The 21,059-nt window shown below is 48.7% G+C and overlaps 1 protein-coding gene across 1 annotated transcript in view; it reads left to right on the top strand.

Moving 5' to 3' along the window:
- Nucleotides 1-21,059, top strand: part of LOC119372686 (probable ATP-dependent RNA helicase DDX43) — a gene marked incomplete in the record, with an annotated part of 252,672 nt that overhangs the window by 1,703 nt on the left and 229,910 nt on the right. Inside the window, 2 exon segments of the mRNA XM_037643131.2 lie at nucleotides 617-799; nucleotides 971-1,081. Of these exon segments, the coding sequence (XP_037499059.1) occupies nucleotides 617-799; nucleotides 971-1,081 (294 nt within the window).

Genomic DNA, 21,059 nt, shown 5'->3' with positions numbered 1-21,059 from the left:
TGATAGGCATTTGTAAGTATTTAGGCACGAACACCAAAAATAGGCATTTATAGGCACTATAAAAACATTATAAAAGCCCTTCTTAACCTCTAATTCATGCTCATATAACAAAATGGCGCGATAGGAGTGTAAGGAACAAAATAGGCATTTGCCTAAAATTTGATCTCTAGTAATCAGATTACATGTACAACGCAAATTGTTGTGTACATACTGGAATGTATGAAAGCACCAGTGAGCACACTGCATTGTACAATTACAGAAATATAAGCAGCCATGTGTTTGACATAGAAATGAAACTTTGACGGCTAACTGCCCTGCCCGCCACAATCATTGCACTGTGCTTATTGTATATTTTGCTGAGTACAATTCTGTCCAATAAAGAGTTCAGTTTTTAAAAATACTGGAATCAGTGACAGAATTCTTTAGGGCTAGTAAGTTATAGACAAAATATGTTCTCAGGAAGTGGAAAATTTTGCTTACAACTTGTGCATTAGGAACATATTAAACAAGCTTGAGTTTTCATAAGTCCTCTTCTGCAACCTCTCTATAACACTTGATATCTTTGGGACATTAAATTGTGCCTATGAATTAATCATGCTGTTATGTTTAATTGCAGGTAAAGGTGGCTCTAAAATCCGCGAGCTTCAAGATACCACTGGTGCACGGATAAAAGTTTTGAGAGATGAAGAGGAGGTCTACACTACCCATGAGGCTAAGATTGAGCTCGAAGGCACTGTGGAAGTTCGTCGAAAAGCACAACAGCTTATCGAGGAGCTCATCTATCCACAAGGAACAGGAAGTATGTGGCTCTCCTTTTCCCACTTGTGCCATTGGTAGCAGTACCTCTTAGAGCAATACAAATCTTGATTGTGCATTGAACACATTTCATGATGAGTCAACAAATGCAGTCCTATATGGTACTGTATTTGGAATGAATATATGGCACTGATTAATGTTCTATCCTCTTCAGCACGCTTCAGCAAGCGAGAAGAGGGGCCGAACAAAGAGGAGCCGCTCCCTTTCATTGACTGGGCAAAGCTGATTGCAGAAAGCGATCAACAGCGGGAAGAGCGTTGGGCTTGTGAGTATATGCTATCTGGACATGAACTTACGCAGAAGTAGTGTAACATAAGCACATTCCAAGCTCTGAATGAGAAACTACAAGTCATTGAAGGATTATAAGGTCTGAACTATAGCTAGCTTGTAAGGCAACATTTCTAAGAATGGCAAGGCCATATGCTCTGTTGTGTCTGTTGCACTGCCATGTTCAAAGATTTTATGGCCAATTCTTTCCTCGTTTACTGTACATTGTTCTGAGCTGACAATATTTAACAGCTTTGTCGTTTTACAGTAAAATATCATTGATATGTAGCTGCTGGAAACAAGGCATAACTACGGACGAAATGGTGATACGCAGTAAGCATGAAGTACCAGTTTGCAACTCCTGATGTGTGCCACCGCTACAAACAGTGAAATAAATGCAGTCCCATAGTAAATGTTGCCTAAAGTACCCACTACAAGGCATCTTCAGAAAAAAGTTACGGCTTTCTTGCACAACCATCCGATATTGCACGGTGGGGAAGGCAAAACACTTGCATGCATTGCGCATACCTATTGCTGTGTTTTACTTTGCAAGGTGGCTCGTTAATTTGGGAAGATTGACGAAATTGTAAGGGGACGAAAATTCCATTCAAATACAGACACATAGCTCGATCTTCTTTAATCTGTGAGATATCATTAGTGTTGTTGAGGGACGACTATCTTCTCCCTCTCTTTGGTTGTAGCGACCAAAGCTTGCCCTTTCTTCTACCCAACCTTACCAATTCAGAAGATAGCTTCTGCGACAGATGCAATTAAAGCTTCGAGAAAACCTCAAGCCATCAGGTAGGACACTTGAGCTTTGAAATTCAAAGAAATACTAGGCTGCAAGATCTGTCCAAAGCATTCAAAAGACAAGTGTGTTCTATGCCTTGCTTCACTAGCTTGCTGTATGTGGAAGAAAAAGGAAACAGTAGTTTCTGCGCCTGCGGTTCATAACACCAACCAACATGATTAGCACTAAAAAGCGGCTGCAGACCTAAGAATCGTAAGGTGTTGTTTTCAGGCATCTCATGTGTCGGCACAAAAGACTAGACAATCTTCAAGCATGTTCATCGTTTGCGCTGTTAGCGATTGTAACATGGCAGAATTACACTGAAGAGCAACCAAAAAGTCATCAATGTATCTGGAAATCTTGGTGACATTTGTACCTTCTAACCGTTTCTGCTATAAGTTGTCTTGTTTGGCTAAAAACAAATCGCTCAGTAATGGAGCTATGCACGAGCCAATTATGCAAAGTTCATTGTCTCTCAGGAGAGTGGCTGTCTTCCTTAACGGAAGTCCAGTGCTTAAAGGCTTACCATGTGGTAGCCAATCGATGCTTTCTGAGGTGCATCTGCCAGAGTCCTCAGTTGAGGTGCGGCTAGCAACACAACGCACCATGGTGAGAAACATGGAAGGAGAGTTTTGTCGGTCGATGGTGAACTTCAGGCCTAAGGACAAGGTGTTATGAATGTAACTTGGAAGAGCAGCATCACTGCATGTGGGGACCACATCGGCTTGTTAGGACTTAGCTGGGCACTGAGTACGGTGCCTGTTTAGCTCTCTTGACCACAAGTTGTCTGCGGTGTGAATGATCCGGTCGCAGTACTCTCGCCATCTTCGTTTCTTCTCTCCCACTCGATGTTCACATTGTTGAAGCTGGACAAACAGGGTGTCACAGTCAGACCTTGGAATTTTACACACCTTAACGCCATGACCGACCTTAACGCCATGAACGCCATGACCGGTAGTAACCTCCGATCAAAGCCTTGATGTCTGGGGCACGAACGCAGAAAAGAAAAGGTGTGAATGCAACAAGTGGAGAAGACTGCGATGATTGTTATAGGACTGAAAGATGTAGAGAAACACATGAAAAAGAGCCCAAATAACTAGAAATATAGCTTAAAAGAATGACAGCTTGGGCTTGTTCATAGGTCATGACAAGAGCAATAGCGCAAACTGGAGACGAAGGGCAAAGTAACACACATGCTTGAGTGCTAACTTTCAAGTGAGCACTAACAGACAATAATGCCAAGGAAAGTATAGGGGATGTTAGTAGTAAGTGTAATGTAAATGTGAAGAAAGAAAAGTGGATGAAGAGATAGCTTGCCGCGGGCAGGGACTGAACCTGCGACCTTTGAATCACCGATGCTCTACCAACTGAGCTACCGCGGCGGCCATCCCCCCCGTCCACTTCATGGGGTATATATATGTACATTTAAACATGGGAGCGTCAGTCAGCGCCGCGAGTAGCCATGACGGCGAGTGCGGAACACTCTTTTTTCTGCCTGTTGGCGCTACGTCGACGTATCTCAGAAAGCACTTTGGTTTTGGCGTAAACGAGGAAAGTGCCCGAGCTTCAATAGCCTCCATTGTTAGATTACCAACAGTCACTGAAATCGATGCCCCCATCGCAGCACCGTGTACCTGCCGGTAATACTTCTGAAAGGTGAAGTAGGTGTTCGACAGGCAGAACTTGAGTAGCCTGCCTAGGTCGTGCGCTTCGAGGGGAGACCGCTCAGGCAATGTCGGGTCCTTGTCGAGAGCGGCGACAAACACATCCACGGACATGTCTATGGGTACACTCGTGAAAAGTGACACAACGTTGAAGGAAACCAAGACTTCGTCCGGATCGACTATTGTGCTTTTGACCTTTCCGATGAAGTCATACGTGTTGCGTATATGCTTAGCACCCTTGCCTACCAGTGGCGAGATGACCCTGTGAAGAAAACCTGACAGCTTGTGGAGCGGGGAGCGAGTGAAGTCCACTATGGGCCGCAGGGGGATATCGGTCTTGTGTACCTTCGGTAGGCCGTATGTAGCTGGAGCTGAACCATTGTGTCAAAGCAATTTGTAATACAGCTGCTTGTGTTGAGGCGGCACCATGCGGAAGGTGTCTGACAGTAGTTTTTGCAAGTCCCTCTGTAGCTTAGGTGTAGGGTCTCTTGCAACTGGGGCGTATGTTCGTTCATCACTCAGAAGCAAGTGCAGTTTTTCGATGTACTTGCTTTTGTCAAGAAGGACCGTAGCGTTACCCTTGTCGGCAGGAAGTATCACAATGTCCTGGTTCTCATGTAGCCTCTTAACGGCATCATACTCCTGCTGGGACAAGGGGGCCACCGTGGGTTGAGTGCGCAGCTTCGACAAGACGTTTACAACGCGTGTGCGAGCCACATCGTGACGAGACTGGTCTACCAAACAAACAGCACGCTGAGCAGCACATGCCAACTTCTTCGTGTCTGTTGTGGTACCCATGTTGAAGTTGAGACCAAGATTCAGAACTGCCATCTCGGGGCCCTCTCACAAGATGCAAGATAGCTTCACAAATCAGATCAGCCGACTTTTGACTGCAGGGTTACCCAAGTTGCTCTTGACTGCAGTGGCTGAAACGCTAATTCAGAAAAGGAAATCCGCCAAGAGGGCGGACGCCGTACAGGACAAAGTGAGGCCTGTGGTGGTCCTGTATATGCATCAGATCACCCATCAGCTCAAGAAAGTGGCAGGCAGCCATGGTGTCACTTTGGCGCTGTCTGCCCTGAACAAGCTTTTCAAGCTATGCTCCCGCACCTGCGGTGCGAGCAAAGGAGGGTGCAAAAACCGACACGGTGTGACCTACGTCCCGTTTGCCGTTGGCGTGGTTTATGCCATCCCGCTCTCGTGTGGTAAGACCTATGTCGGTCAAACTGGAAGATGCGTGAACGCGCGGCTCAGGGAACATGCACAAAAGATTAACAAGAATGCAGATAAAGGAGCCCATCTTGTGGCTCATATTAACGCTTGCTGCAATTGTTAGGCACGATTTGAAGGAACGTTGATCCTTGGCAGGAGCCACAATGAGCATGGGCGGCTGGCTTTAGAAGCCTATCATATCAGAAAGAGGGTTCATCTTTGCATAAGCGACACGTCTCTGTCCCTGCACTCGTCAGAGTTTGATTTCATTTCATCGCATATGTAATACACTGATTCGTTTTAGATGTGGAGCTTCTTATGGCGGAGTTCAATCCGGTGGTGGTGGTGGTGGTGTGCGGCGTGACCACCCTTACTGCGCATGCGCAAACCCTCTCCACACACCTCTTCTCCACTCCCCCTCTCGTGCGCCTCATTCTCTCCTGCGACGAGTAGGCAGCAGCGACGCCTCTGGCGTCTTGACGTGGCACAAGCGGCCGATGGCCGCCTCTGCTTCTGTGGCTCTAGATGTGGGACGTTCGTGCTGTCCTTCCCTCGCTGAAGAATCCCACGATGACACCAATGGCATGGACTGCAGAGAGGCAGACGCACATGATCTTGCGACTTTCTGGGAGTCGAATACACAGTGGGAGCTGGATGGAGACTGGAAGACAGTGCCGATTCTACGCCAGAGGAAGGCACAGGCTCGAGAATGCACGAAAAAAAAATTACACCATCTCCCGCTCAAGCGAACAGTCTCCCCACTGCTTCGCATCCGCACATGGTTCCCTTTAGCGGGAGATAGTGCAATTTTTTCCACTCTGTTTCACTTTTGTTTTGTCGATTGCGTGGCGCAGGTGTGGTAAGGCTGCCTTGGAGGTATATATATGCATTGACAATCGCCGAAATAAAGTCAGTTGATAGTCTGCGCTTGTGTGTGTGTCGTTTCTTTCTTTGTTTTTCATTTATTTTATTTATTTGTTTATTTTCAACATGTTACATGTCAAGGGATGGTACGGCTAAAGGCAGATTAACTGCCTGACAATGGCCCTACCACCCAAGCACTGTTCAACAGGGTTTTGAACATATCAAGAAATTATACAATAGAAATACAGAGCAGAAGCACTAAGAGAAAAACATGACATAGTACTATCAGCAGCAGTTGACGACACACATAAAATAATGTAATCAAAAATTATTTTTCTTTTTGAAACAAAGGTCTTAAACCACATGGTGTCTGAGGTCTTGCTCATACTATGAAGGCACATAGGACAACAAATATGACTTAACAGCACGCTTAAACACAGATGTTGGCGTGGCTTCATTCACATTATTTAGAACTTGCGGATGTTGATTTAGAAAAGTAGGTATCAGGTATTTATTTGGTTAGTCCCGTATTTGGTTCTACAAAGCGGAAGTTCGAAGTGGCTATATCTTAGACTATATTGCTCGCGTGTAGTTAGGTACATGTGTGAAAAAGTTGATTTATTTTTTCGTATTTCTCTGTGTATGTATGTAGCAAGTCTGAGGTTATATAGCTGATCAACTTTTAATATCTCATTTTTTGAAAAAAATGGTGCTGTGTGGTCAAGCCATGCAAGGTTTTCTATGTGTCGGACAGCTTGCTTTTGAAGGACTGTCAGCCTACTTAAGTTTGTTTTGCTTGTAGTTCCCCAGATTAGAAGGCAGTAATATAGTTGAGAATGTACCATCGAATAATACAGCTAACGTTTCAGCCAAGTCGGAATGAGATATCGGATTTAAAAAAACATTCGATTAGACCTAGAAATACTAGTGTGCAATTTGTTTACATGATGTGTACAGTTCAAATGTTGTTCGAACAATACTCCCAGAAACTTGAATACCGATACCCGCTCAATAGTACAAGCATCAAAACAAAGAGAAATATCAGTGTCATCAGGTTTGTTCCTAGGTTTGAAAACAATGTATTTAGTTTTAGACACATTTAGCTGAAGTTGGTTGAGAGACAACCAAATCAGCAGTTCGTCCAACCAATGATTTCTCGCTGTTTCCAAATCAGCCAATTTATTACCAGAGAAAAGTAAACTGGTATCGTCGGCGTAGAGGACCATTTTAGGTGTAAGCGGTTGTGGAGATAGGTTTGCGAGACGCTTACCCTACGAGGCGACCGGCAAGGGACGCGACGTTCTCCACTGCCGCAGCGAACAAAGACGCTACGGCTGGGTTCGTCGACTCCGGCACGGCGCAGAAAAGGCACTCGAAGCAGGATGTCAACAAACAACACAGGTTTATTAACCCAAGATGCAGCACAGTACGACAGTCACGGGCTTGCAGGCCGTAAAAGGGAACTCCGCAAGACCGATCGAGTACGCTTGCCAACGGCACTAAGACTACCACACAAAGGGCAGCAGTCGAGCGCACGGACGAGAAGCCGCCTGCCAGAGCAGCGCGTCAACCTCTCGTGCCGGCCTGAGTGCATTTCCCGCGGGCAAGCCAGGGCCCGACAGAAGCGAGCACAAGGGGGAAGGGGGTTGTCACTGGCGGCCAATGAGGACAGGCGTTGCGCAGTGACGTAAGCTAGCTTGGTGGCGTGAGCATGTGAGCATGTCCAGGCATGCCCGTACGCGCGCCCGCGCGCCGGGAAGCTGACGCATGGCTCGCACCAGACAAAGAGGCCTGGCGCTGCCCCCGTGGTCGCCATACTGCAGATTAACGGCGGTTCCCGGCGCTCGAGCCGCGCGGGGCCAACACGCGCGCTAGCTGGGGAACGAGGAGCCAAAGGGAAGGGCGCGCTCGATTCCCACATTCCCCCCTCCTAAAGACCGAGGCCAGCCTGTGAAAGAGGCTGTCCGAGGCCAAGTGGCAAGGTCAGCTCAGCCGTAAGGGTGCTGGCCAACGGGGCAAAGTCCAACAGGGGGGGTGTCGTCTTCCCGATGGTACAAGTCCATAGGTCGGCCATGGCCACGCAAAGTTCCACCGAAAGTTTCACCACAAGTTCCACCACCGGGGAGAGCCCACCGCCGGGAAGAAGGTCCCCAGCCCAGGAGGAACGGGGGCAAGACTGCACAAGGGCGGGCAGCCAGCCCGCTTGAAGCTCACCGGACTGGAGAAGTTGGCAGCCGGGAACGTACGAGGCGTGGCTGCCAGTTGCGTGCGGCAGCCAACCGCCGAAAGTCGCTGGGAAGGGGGCCACACAGGAACGGCAGGCCGGAACAGCAGGCAGCCAGGAACGGAGGCCGGAGCGACCACACTCGGGCCTGGGCCAAAGCTTGAGAGGGTGGACCAGCCGCCGGGCGGCTGCCGAGGCTGCCAGATGGGTAGGGCAGGGTGGTCGTGGCTGCAGGCCAGAAGGCAGGAACCAGGCCCCCGCAGGAAGGACCAGAGAACAGCAGGCCAGCTGGTTCAGCAGCAGGTTGGCGGCACGGTAGGCGCAGGGAGGCGACGGGGCGATGCAGGAGTGGACAGGAGTGCCCCCGGCATAGCCGGCTTGCCAAAAAGGGTGCCTGCCTGACAGTGCTGCCCAACAAAGGGGGCGCTTGCCAGGTTATGGCTTGGACAACACGTCAGAGGGTATTTTCGACCAAGAGGGCCTTCTACCACTTCCGGACGTGTATGGGCACCTTTGCGGTTATTCTCCATTCACTACCATGGTATGGAATAAAGTCCTGCTGCCTGCTAGTGGGAGAAAGGTTGCTTAAGTGCATTTCCACAGGTTGTACCGGTGGCGTGTCTTGGGGCCAACCTTACGGTTTTCCTGCGGTTGTGTGACCGCCTCCCCCTCTCCCAAGTCGCTGCTGCAGGCAACGAAAGGGTTTGGGGGCGGCTGCATGAGCCCGGGGGCTTGCCCGCACGAGACTTCACGCATTGCCACACGTGTAGTAAAGAGCGTCACGTTTAAAGGGGTACTGACAAAAAAATTTTGGCCTCGCGTTCTTTTGCTGCAGTGTGTTGCTGGGGGCCTGTTAGTCATAACACGGCACATCATTGCTGCAGCGCGCGACAGATAATTGATTACAGGCTCCTCATTACCGACCAGTGTCAGTTTCGGTTTCAAAAACGACAAGCCTCCGGGTGCAACTATCACCACCTAGCGGCTGCAGCGTTCGATCACGTCAGCACACAGAAGTGTGACGCACTTCCGCGCTGTTCGCATCGTCTTCTCGCATTCGCACGCTTGCCGCACATGCTGCGCGATGTCGTCGCCATCATCGTCCTCGTTCTCCTCATCGTCGTCTCTTGGCGACAATTTTCTTGAGACACCAACAGCGCAGCGGCGAGCGCGTCAAAACAGAAATGGCGTCTACGACGTCATCATAACTTGTTGTACCGGCTACAACGGTTACGTAGGGGAAGTAGGGGGGTCACCTCGGGTCACCTCCGAGGGTGTCAATGCAACAGGTGCGGCCTATAATGCTGGATCGCGCACGCGAACTTCAATATTCACATAAAATACCTTCCAAGCTTTATTCGCTGTCGATATTTTGCAGATGGTACACGCACGTACACGGAAATCGATCCAGCAGGCTATCTCGGCCGCGAAATTTTGTGTCAGTACCCCTTTAATGCCTGGCCAGGCAGAGCGGCACAACTTTTGGAAAGTCTTACGGCCACTCGCATGTCCGGCCAACCGCGAGTCCTGGAAATAGCCGAGGGTGGCTTTCCTTAGACTGCGGGGTACCCCCACCTTAAAAGACTCCTGGGGAGCTTCCTCTGGTGGGATGTGTAGCGCAGGAGAACTCCGCCGGCGACAAACAGATGCGAATCCAACGTGCCCGCAGCAATACCAGCCTGCGTAAACGGCACACGGCGCCGACAGCAATACCAGACTGTCAATACGCGCCTGCTCCTTGGGAGCACGGCTCTTGGAGCCCCCAACGGATCGCACTGCTGTACCTTTGGTATCTCTTCTCTGCTTAACAGAATACCGGCTGAAGTGACGTGCTCACCCGAGGCGATGACTCAAAAGTCAATTCGCCGTCGGGGTTCGCTCCTTTCGACCCATTGGAGCCAGAGGCCCCGGAGTCTACTCGGTGCGATTGCTCTGGGGAGAGGCGGAGACAAGTGTCACACCGAAACGGGGGCACGCGGCAAGGCGTGAGCCACGACGTTTAAACTCCCTTTCCGGTAGCGCACAACGAAGTTGTACCGCTGCAAAGTCAACGCCCAGCGCGCGAGGCGGCCCGAGAGCTCGCGCAAGCGCTTAAGCCAGACTAGCGCCATGGGGTTCGTTTCCTCCACCAATGGCACTATGTTGACATAGCAGTCAAGCTACCGGCGAGCGAAATCTCGAGTGGCGTCCCGAACTTAAAGGCAGCGGTAGCCACTACGAAGGTTGCAAATGGTTGTAGGGCGCCAAAAGGGACGACCCTGTAGCCACCGCTTGGGAAGTCATTCACGATACCCGTGCGCGCGAGGAAGACGCGACTGAGAATCACGGGCAGCGAAAGACCAGGGAGATGCACAAAGCACTGTCGGCGCGCGTGATTCTCCCAGCGCACAACCAACCGCGAAGCACCGCACGAAACAACGGTGCTCCTCGCGAGATGGAAGGCAATGTTTTACCCGGAGCCGCGCCGCAGTTCTGTGCAGCGCTAATTGCTCCAAGGCAGGCGCCGCCGTTGTAGGGTCGTGCGCCTGTTCTCCGCCATGCACGCCAGGCCCAAGGGGTCAATAAACGGCACAGCGAAGAGTAGGGTTTCCGCACCGACGGATGCATGATGTCTCATGCGACAGGCAAACGAATCGACAACGGAGCACGGTGGCTCACATTTGCCGAAGGTGTCTCCAAGGCGCGCATGAGGAAAATGATTGTCGGAAAACGCGGCGACGGTGCCGCCTATGCGAGCTGGCTCGCGGAAGACATGGTCAACCCTTTACGCTCGTGACAACGATGGGCCAGCGAGCGTGTGAATGCCATCACCATGTGTCCTAGGTAGGGACGCTCTGGTGCGGCGGGTTAATAGAGAGTTTTAGCAAGTTACGGAAATACGGTACGCAAATACGCTACCGTAGGACGGTACCGCTCCTCCTTTCCAGGTCGTCGACCTTTTGCCGGGAAGGCACCCCAACACCACAAAAGCTTTTTCGAAATTTAGTGTGGGGTTGTCACGGCTTATTGTTGCCCGCCAGCCCACGCATTGTTAACGAGACAACTGTCGTTTGGGGTACGCATTGTCACTGGAACGGGGAGCGGCAAAAGCACAACCAGCGGGAAAGGAGGAACGCTACCGTACTGCCTTACCGTATTTGCGTACCGTATTTCCGTAACTTGCTAAAACTCTCTAATCACTCGGCTGTGCTGCTAACAAAGAAAGGCCAGCGAGCGGAGACGACGCATTGGAGGGGCCCGAAAGCACGTACTCCGCGTGTGTCTCGAACAGCTGAGAAAACCCGAAACTGGCGGGGCTAGGACTGTAGTCCACATTCGAGCGGTTATCACCAAAGGAGGCCCCAAAGACGGGATCTCTCCCGGTGGCCGAAAGCCGAGGGCCGCTAAGGCGAGCTTACCTCGTGCTGCCGGCGTCGTCCGCATCGAACGAGATCAAGTCCGTCGCCACGGGATCGAGCAGGAACGAGCGCCTCGAGAGGGACTGCTCCGCTGCCATGCCGAAACCAAGTTGGGCGCCAGTTATGTGGAGATAGGTTTGCGAGACGCTTACCCTACGAGGCGACCGGCAAGGGACGCGACGTTCTCCACTGCCGCAGCGAACAAAGACGCTACGGCCGGGTTCGTCGGCTCCGGCACGGCGCAGAAAAGGCACTCGAAGCAGGATGTCAACAAACAACACGGGTTTATTAACCCAAGATGCAGCACAGTACGACAGTCACGGGCTTGCAGGCCGTAAAAGGGAACTCCGCAAGACCGATCGAGTACGCTTGCCAACGGCGCTAAGACTACCACACAAAGGGCAGCAGTCGAGCGCACGGACGAGAAGCCGCCTTGCCAGAGCAGCGCGTCAACCTCTTGTGCCGGCCTGAGTGCATCTCCCGCGGGCAAGCCAGGGCCCGACAGAAGCGAGCACACAAGGGGGAAGGGGGTTGTCACTGGCGGCCAATGAGGACAGGCGTTGCGCAGTGACGTAAGCTAGCTTGGTGGCGTGAGCATGTGAGCATGTCCAGGCATGCCCGTACGCGCGCCGGGAAGCTGACGCATGGCTCGCACCAGACAAAGAGGCCTGGCGCTGCCGCCGTGGTCACCATACTGCCGATTAACGGCGGTTCCCGGCGCTCGAGCCGCGCGGGGCCAACACGCGCGCTAGCTGGGGAACAAGGAGCCAAAGGGAAGGGCGCGCTCGATTCCCACACGGTATATTCACGATATCGTTTATATAAATGATAAAAAATAGGGGACCCAATATGGACCCCTGGGGTATGCCGCACTTTATTTCTTTCAACTCTGAGCATACGCTGTTATGGCTTACAAATTGAAATCTGTCTGAAAAATAACTATTAATAAGGTCTAATGTAACACCTCTAATTCCATATAAAGGTAGCTTTTGAAACAAAATGTGATGCTTTGTAGAATCAAAAGCTTTTTTGAAGTCAAGGAAAACTCCAACAGTATATCACTTATTTTCGAAATTATCTAGTATTTCTTCTTTAACAGTCAGCAGTGCCTCTTCTGTGGACTTATTCTTGCGAAAACCATATTGATGGTCGACAAGCGCCTGTTTTTGATCCAGAAATTGGGTTAACCTGATCTTTAAAATAAGTTCTAATACTTTTGAAAAAAGAGGTAGCACAGATATCGGCCTGTAATTATTTAGGTCATTGAAGGATCCACCTTTGTGCAAAATTACTACTCTGGCTATTTTCATATTACCAGGAAAAATCCCGGCAACCAGCGAGCTATTGCATATATGACAAAGAGGGGCACATAATATATCAGCAACATGAATGATCGGTCTTGCTTTGATCTCATCAAATCCGGCTGCGCTATGTGGCTTCAGAGACTTGATTAAGTTAACGATTTCATGTTCAGTGCATGTCGAAAGAAACATGGAGTTGGTACTGTCAGATGATATATATATCCACATAGATACTTTGTAGAATTGTTTGTACGAGTGTTATTGGCAATACCCGCATGCAAGAAGTGATCGTTGAATTTGTTTACTAGTAAAGTATTAGTGTAATACACATTATCAAAGATAAGTGTGCTGGGGATCACACTGTTTGAGTTGCCTCTGAGCCTCCGGATTGCACCCCATATTTTTTTGGGGTCACCTGATATCGACGCAAACATATTTTTGTAATACTCAGTGCGAGCTTTTCGAAGATCCGAGTTAAGCTTGTTCCTCAGATTTTTATATTCCCGGAGTATCGTGTCATCTTTTACGCGAACGAAAGTATCGAATAACCTATCCCTCATTCGAATTCTGTGGTATAACTCACGGGTAACCCATGGGTTTCTAGATTTCCGGTGACACTTAACTGAATGTAGTGGAAAGGCAGTGTTATATGAATGTTTTACTTTTTGCAAAAATAAATCATAAGATAAATTCGGATTTGTCTCATTATCAAGGTTCGTAGCGGTCCTTGAAACCCTTGAAAACCCTGGAATTTTAAAATGGCATTTTCAAGGCCTTGAAAACCCTTAAATTTGTCTGAGGTCCTTAAAAGTCCTTGAATTTCGTCAATCAAAGTACGTTCAGCCGTAATTTAGCGGATTTCCTTTGAGCGCCTGGCAACTATGTGCTCGAGCCAACAAAGCATCCAATCCAATCCGTTTCTCTAGCCATAACGCAGTAGTGTTGGTCATAGAGTTAATATACTGACTCTAGAGGAAAAGCTCCCCATAGGGCCCATGCATTGGAACCTATAACCGCATGGGTTCCGCCATGATGGAACAAAACGATCGTTGCCAGCGTTGCCAGACCCTGAGACGCTCGCTATATTTGACGGTGGTAATCAGTTTTAATCTACCAACCTAAGCCAGCTACGCCCTGTTCAGAGAACATCAGCTGTGTTTTGATGCGTGAAGCCGTGTGTTAGTGTACGGTTGTCTGTGCAGCTGGTCCGGTTGATAACAGTTAAAATTTCCACCTGTTTGTGCATGGTTTTTACTAGGCACTCCCTACCAAAGTTTCTCCGTTCGCTGGCACAAAGGTCACTCGACAGATTCGCAGCTCGAAGCAAAGTCCGTAGGCCGTGGTCACGCGCTGATTTGACTTGCAATGACGAGACACCTGTATCAACGTTCTTTTTCAGCTCATTGCTGCCGTACTTCAGCGCAGAGAGCCGTAAAGCAGAACAATGTCGATTGCAGCATGCAGCGGCGAATGTGGGTGAGACATCTCCCGAAAGCTTCAATCGAAACTAAAGTTACACGGCCCACGAAGCTTTATCGCCGTTAAAAAGTATAAAAAAATCGGTTGCGACTAGTTCGTACATTCAGGGCTTGTCTCATCTCTTCTTTGCCGTCCGTCCTGGTTTGCACTGATGCACTGAAGTTTCCAGCTCGAAAGAAAAAAAAAAGGGCTGTCACATGAAGTCGAGTGGTATGCGGCGACAGAAGACGCACACAATGGGACACTATGACAACTACGAGATACACGTCGCGAACGAAGTTTCAGGGGCTTTGACACGACGCGCAAACCGGCGCAATCGGCCGCAAGCACACACTCCCGTACTCGCGAGTGTTGATACGGTGGTGCCATCTAGTTAACCCGCCTGCAAACGCTCCTTTCCGCGCGCAGTAAATTTCATAAATAGCCGTCGTATTCTTTCGTAGAAGTATTCAAAATAAACACAAAACAATATCCGCAAGTTTTTAATTGTGCAGGTGCTTCTTTAGGATTGATATGTGATGGCAAGAATGACAACGTTCCAAGATGTCAGCGTTCTTGTGGTTATAGGTCTCGCGGCCCAGCTTTTCCTCTAGAGTCAGTATATTAACTCTATGGTGTTGGTAGTGTGGTGCTCTTCCAGTACAAGGCAGCAGCGACGACGGAGCTAAGCCTAGCTTTTTTTGTGGAGCCTGTGTGCAAGTGTGCGCAGATATTCGCAGTCGTGTCGTTTATGCCGGCACTATGCCGGGCAAGTGCAATTTTCAGCCGTCGTGGTTATGCATTGCTGCTTATAGTGAGTGGATTTCACCGGATACGTCAAACTCGCATCGGGCAAAGTGTAAGCCATGTGGGAAGAGCTTCGACGTGTCATCAATGGGGGAGTCTGCCCTTAAAAGTCACATGAAGAGTGCAAGACACATTGCGAACACGAAAGCGACTACAGTCCATGGTAACGTGCAGACCTACATGGTGCCAGCCGTTAATGAGCAACGCGTAGAACCACTTCCATCGTCGTCCGATGTGAGCAGCGTCTGCCAAGCGCATGAGTGTGTGACCGACGCGGAGATACTGTGGACCCTGAAGATGGTGACGTCCCACTACTCTTACAACTCATCATCCCGTAGAGGGGACTTATTCAGGAAAAGGTTCCCTGATAGTAACATTGCTAAGGCATTCTCCTGTGGAGAAAAGAAGTCCGCGTATGTTGTGTGTCATGGTCTAAGACCATTTTTTCTCTCTTGCCTGAAACGCGAAGCGGGGCAGTCTGATGGGTACACCATTCTTTTCGACGAGTCCTTGAACGACTGTTTACAGAAAAAACAGATAGACATCCACTTGCGGTTCTGGAGCACAACGCCGGAGCACATAACGACGCGATACTACACGTCGGTTTTCATGGGACATTCGACCGCCGAAGAACTCCAGGAGAAACTTCTAGGTGCCTTGACAGATTTGCCGCTGGAGAAAACCGTCCAGCTGTCGATGGATGGCCCCAATGTAAACCTGAAGTGGTTTAGAGGAATGCAGAATTACCTGCAGAAAAACCATCAAGTTCAATGTTTGAACTTGGGCACCTTCGGACTACACACCATTCAGAACGCTTACAGGGCGGGTGTTGTTGCCAGCAAGTGGGGCCTAGAAAATCTTCTGTCAAGCCTCAGTGCCATGTTTCATGATGCACCAGCACCAAGAGAAGATTTCTCCACTGTTACAAGCCAAGATACATTCCCTCTGAACTTTGCTCCACATCGCTGGGTTGAGAATATAGCCGTGTTTGAACGTGCCATTGCACTGTGGGATGATGTGAAGAAATATGTGGAACGCACAAAAAGGAAAGACGTGAACACACCAAGGTTTGCATCATACACACAGATATGTGCCTTTTGGAGGACCCGCTGCTGTTGGCCAAACTTGAGTTTGCACTTGGCATTGCCATGATTCTTAAACGATCTCTCACTGAATACCAGCTGGACAAACCGCTGATCTTCTTTTTGAAAAGGGATCTGGAGAGTCTCTTGAGGAAACTCCTCACGAGGTTCGTGAAATCCTCAGTGCTGTCAGCTTCTACAGGAATGATAAGCATACTCAAAATGGACCTCGCAGACCCAAATAACCATGTGTCTGCTGAGAAGGTTGACATCGGGCATGCTGCTGAACAAATAGTCAAAGCTGCAAAGGTGAGCGCCAAAGAAGTATTTGCCTTTCAAATGGAATGCAAACAGTTCCTTATAGCTACAACAAAAAAAATTCAGGAGAAGAGCTCACTAGCATATCAGCTGGTTAGGAGCCTGTCTTCGCTCGACCCCCGCCAAACGGCCTCAAAGCCTGATGAGTGTCTTCCAAGCTTCAGAAAAGTCCTAGACGCGCTCATTGCAGTTGGACGATTAGATGAGCATGAGCGCGATGCGGTGCTTGGTGAATACGCAGAACTTCTGCAGGAGAAGAAGCACAACCTGCGGCAGTTTGACAAACACTCTTCTAGTCTGGATGAACTTTATCTTGAGCTGCTAAAGATTGATTCATCATATACGCACCTCTGGAAGGTTGTACGACTTCTACTAGTCTTGAGCCATGAACAGGCCCCTGTTGAAATAGGTTTTAGCGGCAACCGACAGGTATCTGTTGAAAACCTCAAGGAGATCTCGCATGTGTCGCAGCGAATTGTCTGTGATGCAGTAAGCAAGGCTGGTGGTGTCATGAGCATTGCAATAACAACGGAATTGCGTAGATCTGTATCAGCTGCACACAGCCGCTATCGGGCCTCTTGGAGGAGACAAAAAAACATGTGAACGAGCAGGCAAAGGCATCCAAGAGAAGCCAAGTTGAAGAAGAGATTCACAGTATGAAAGTAAAGAGGCGGAAGCTTGAAGAAACGATTGCTGACTTAACAGCTTGCGCTGACAACTACGCTGAGCGGGCAGAAGCTACAAGTGAGATCTCTTTTATTGTGAAGTCCAACAGCCTCAGAAAACAGCAAAAGAAAACGCTGCGGAACTTGTAGAAATGAATAAGAAGATAAAAGGAAAGCTAAATGAACTTAATATCTAGTCCACTGATGGCCTTTTCTTTGTGCGTGTGTGTCTGTGTGTGTAATATGTTTTAATTGTGAGGTGCAATATGTCTTGATATTGATTGTAAAAATGTATTTGCTTTTGCTTCTGTGCAATAAAGTATGAGTTTTTATGTTGTAAAAAGTGGCGTTGTCTTTTTCTGCGATTTAAAGTGTTACTTTAGGTCCTTGAAAAGCCTTCGTAAGGTCCTTAAAAGTCCTTGAAAACCCTTGAATTTTATTTCTCACAGTTGCTATGAACCCTGATTATATACGTCTGTCCAATCTATGTTCTTGATCATGAGCCGAAAAGCATCCAATGCCTCACTGTTAAAATTCCTTCTCAAAAAAGGGGCATCGTGTGCACGACAGTTATTTCTTTTGGGGCGTGGTACGAAAACAAAGATTGGCAGATGATCACTAATGTCAAAAGTAAGGATTCCTGAGAACACATCTGCGATATCATAATTTGTTATACACAGATCGATTAAGCTTTCTGTGTTTGCCGTTATTCTGGTGGCCGAATTAATAGTGTTAGCACAATGAAATGACTCTGTGACATCGATAAAACATTGCGTTTGAAAATTGGCTACTAATAAATTTATATTGAAATCACCAATCAGAACAACCGACAGACCTATCATGGTAGCATATTTAAGAACTTTGCTCACAAACAAATTAAATTCATGAAAATTGCCAGAAGGGGACGATAAATAGCTGCAATCACGGTACCACAACACTTCACAGCAATCGACTCATAATCGTCATGAACAGCCGAAAATTCAGCAAGAACAGAGTAGTTCAGGTTATTTTTAATGTAAAGTGAGCAACCACCACCTCGACGATTATTCCTGTAGACACTTTCACACATGTAACCGTAGAGAAGATTGACATCAGAAACCGAAGAAAACCACGTGTCTGTAAATGCGAGAATGTCAAATTTATGATCTAATGCATCCAAAGCCATTTCTAATTCCATGCCCTTACCACTCAAGCTCCTGCTATTCACATGAAAAATAGAGAAATGATCATTCGGTTTTAATAAACGACACCGCAGAGCAGAATTGAAAATACAGCTGTTATAATAACTTATACTATATGATTCTGTCATCAGGGGAAAAAAGTATGCGAGTTATAAACCAAACAAGAGCTCACTGTATCTTATCTAAATCGGCTTCGTGTTCAATGCGGATCGCTCGCTCGCCATGTGCCTTACGCACAAACAACTTTCCTTCTTTGTGCCAAACAAACTGATAGTGCTTTTCTTGTGCCCTACTCCTCATGAGCCATAAAAGCTTCCTGTTTTCTGCCATCAGATTATCTATGAAGTAGACATCCGATTTTGTGGTCTTCAGATGTCCTTTTTTCGCCATCCATTCGTCCCGTGTAACGTGCGATACAAAGCGAACGAGCACCGCTGGTTCTTTACCTGGCTTAGGCGGAAGCCTATGCAAGCCGTCAGTATTAGCTGGTGTGAGCTCGGCAAGATTTCACTGTTTCGCTAGGTTGTTCAGTTTATCAAGCAGGTGTTCGTTTTGGCTATGTGGCAGACCATGAATTTCTAAATTTTGACGGCGGCTATATTGTTCGAAGTAGTTGAGCTGCTGTCGCAGTTTTTGATATTCCAGAGTGTCAATGGTTGCTTCAGCCTCTTAAACCCTTTTCTTTAGAGTAGCTATTTCAGATGACTGCTTCCTCATCTCGCTGAGTACTTCATCGTACTGCGCTGACAAGTGTTGGACTGATTGTTCCATGTTTTGGACTGTATCCTTCAGCTGCATTACTTGATCCATTTTGCATTTGATGGCGGGTATTTGTGACAGCTTGCGATTAATTTCTGCCAGTATTTTTTCAGTGTCAGATGTCTGCTGCAGCTGCAATTTTCCAATGCCAGCGTTCACGCCTGCAGCTAGAATAACGCACGCTTGACACTTCCATGTCTTTCTTGCCGCCTCTTCGCTTGACTTAAATGCTGTCTTTGTGACTCCTGAACAGTGCCCAGTATGATAACCATAGCCACATTCTGAGCACATTGGGAAACTACCGGGATTGGGAAGTGTCTCACTGCACACTAAACACAAGTCAGAAGCTGCCATTCTCACTGCACAATTTCAATGTACAACACCTCTAGACACGCAGCACTTGTAAAGCAAACAACGAAAAAACAGAAAACAGCAAAAAAAGCGATAGTGGTGGTGGTGGGCGGTACAACAGAGAAGAATATTAAGGCTTAGTGACTAACCTGCAAGATTTGAAGAAATCAGTCTCCCGTGCGTCCGCCCGCCACCACCACCGCTGAACAAATGCCGCGGTATCTGATGAGCTCGCTTCTTTTACACAGCCCAGTGACGTCACGAAGTTCGCGAGGCCCACGTAGCGTCAGTTAGCAGTGTTGTTGAATTTGTAGAATTCAGAAGCTTGTGTTGCCTCTCATTGGAGTGTAAGAGCGATGGTTCCAGGATGGCTTAACCCTTTTTGGACGGCTCGGGGTCTGCACAAAGTTTGGGGGGCCCGGATGGTTTCCTGCAAGATTTGAAGAAATCAGTCTCCCGTGCGTCCGCCCGCCACCACCACCGCTGAACAAATGCCTCACAATGCCTGGTGCGTCTTTGCGTTTGCGCTGTAAATGTACTTCTAGGATCTCTTGCAGAGTCTATTGGCATGCCTGGCAACAGCAAACCCATTCTCAGTGATTCCACTCCTGCGCCAACTGCGCCAAATAGGATTTACTGCGCCATCCTGATAATATCGACGGAAATTGCGCCAAATTGCGCCAGAGTCTTGGGTTTGGGGTCATCTATCACCGGCAATCGCACCGCCGGCGTGTCAAAACATGTGCAGCTTGATCTTGGCGCTGCCAAAGTCACAACCACAGGCCAATAACTATTCCGCTGAATAGCTCGCGCGCATCCCGAGTAAGCCATGATGCCATGCTTGTTGCCAATGCAGCTTCTGTTGTGCATGTCGGCTCGACGGCAAAACGCACTCTCTGCAGAGGCTCGTGATGTCTAGGCCAGTCGGTAGCGAGAAAGAATGGCGGCAATTCATCGGTGGACGTTGTCTGTTCCAGAAACACTGCTGAAATCTCGTATCACGCGTCGCACGGTACGTAATTAAAGCACTGTTCATTAATATAACCATACGGGCGATGCTAAAACGTCTGTCACTTCTGTTTCTGGACATCGCTGAATGAAAAATGTAATTATCCATATAGCTTCATCCAGAAGAGCTTTTAGATGCGAAGCATCTTATGGTGGAGTTCAATCTGGTGGGAGGCGTGACCACCCTTACTGCGCATGCGCAAATTCTCACCACACAACTCCACTCCCCCCCTCCCCCTCTCGCGCACCTCATTATCTCCTGTGACGAGTAGGCAGCAGCGACGCCTCCGGCATCTTCATGTGGCACGAGCGGCCGACGGCTGCCTCTGCTTCTGTGGCTCCAGACGCGGGGCGCTCGTGCTCTCCTTCCCTCGCTGAAGAATCCCACGACGACACCAATGGCATGGACTGCAGAGGCAGACGCACATGATCTTGCGACTTTGCCGGAGTCGAATACCTCCGACGCCGGCAGATCCATGCAGCGGGAGCCATGGATGGAGTCTGGAAGAATGTGCTGATTCTACGCCAGAGGAAGGCACAGGCTCGAGAACGCAAGAAATAAAAAAATTGCGCCATCTCCCGTTCAAGCTAACCATCTCCCCGCTGCTTCGCATGCACTTATGGTTCCCTTTAGCGAATGCTCTGCCCTGATCGCCGCCGAGTCCCAAGGGATTCCGGCCGACGGCTAGGGGGATGAACGTGGCAGAAGCCAAAGCCTCCTCTCCCGTCATTCTCGAGGGGTGTAAATAAACGTTATCTCTCTCTCTCCCTTTAGCGGGAGATGGTGTAATTTTTTTCGTAATTCCTTCCACCAGCACATCTGTGTGCGTAATCACTCTTGCGTTAAATACCCCTTAAAAGGCCCTGCCCTTTCGAGCTCGTGAGTGATGGGGT

This window comes from Rhipicephalus sanguineus, chromosome 10 (genome assembly GCF_013339695.2).
Source record: "Rhipicephalus sanguineus isolate Rsan-2018 chromosome 10, BIME_Rsan_1.4, whole genome shotgun sequence".
Classification (NCBI taxonomy): Eukaryota; Metazoa; Arthropoda; class Arachnida; order Ixodida; family Ixodidae; genus Rhipicephalus; species Rhipicephalus sanguineus.
The sequence above is the reverse complement of the archived record's forward strand: the minus strand, read 5'-3'. Positions and strand labels throughout refer to the sequence as shown.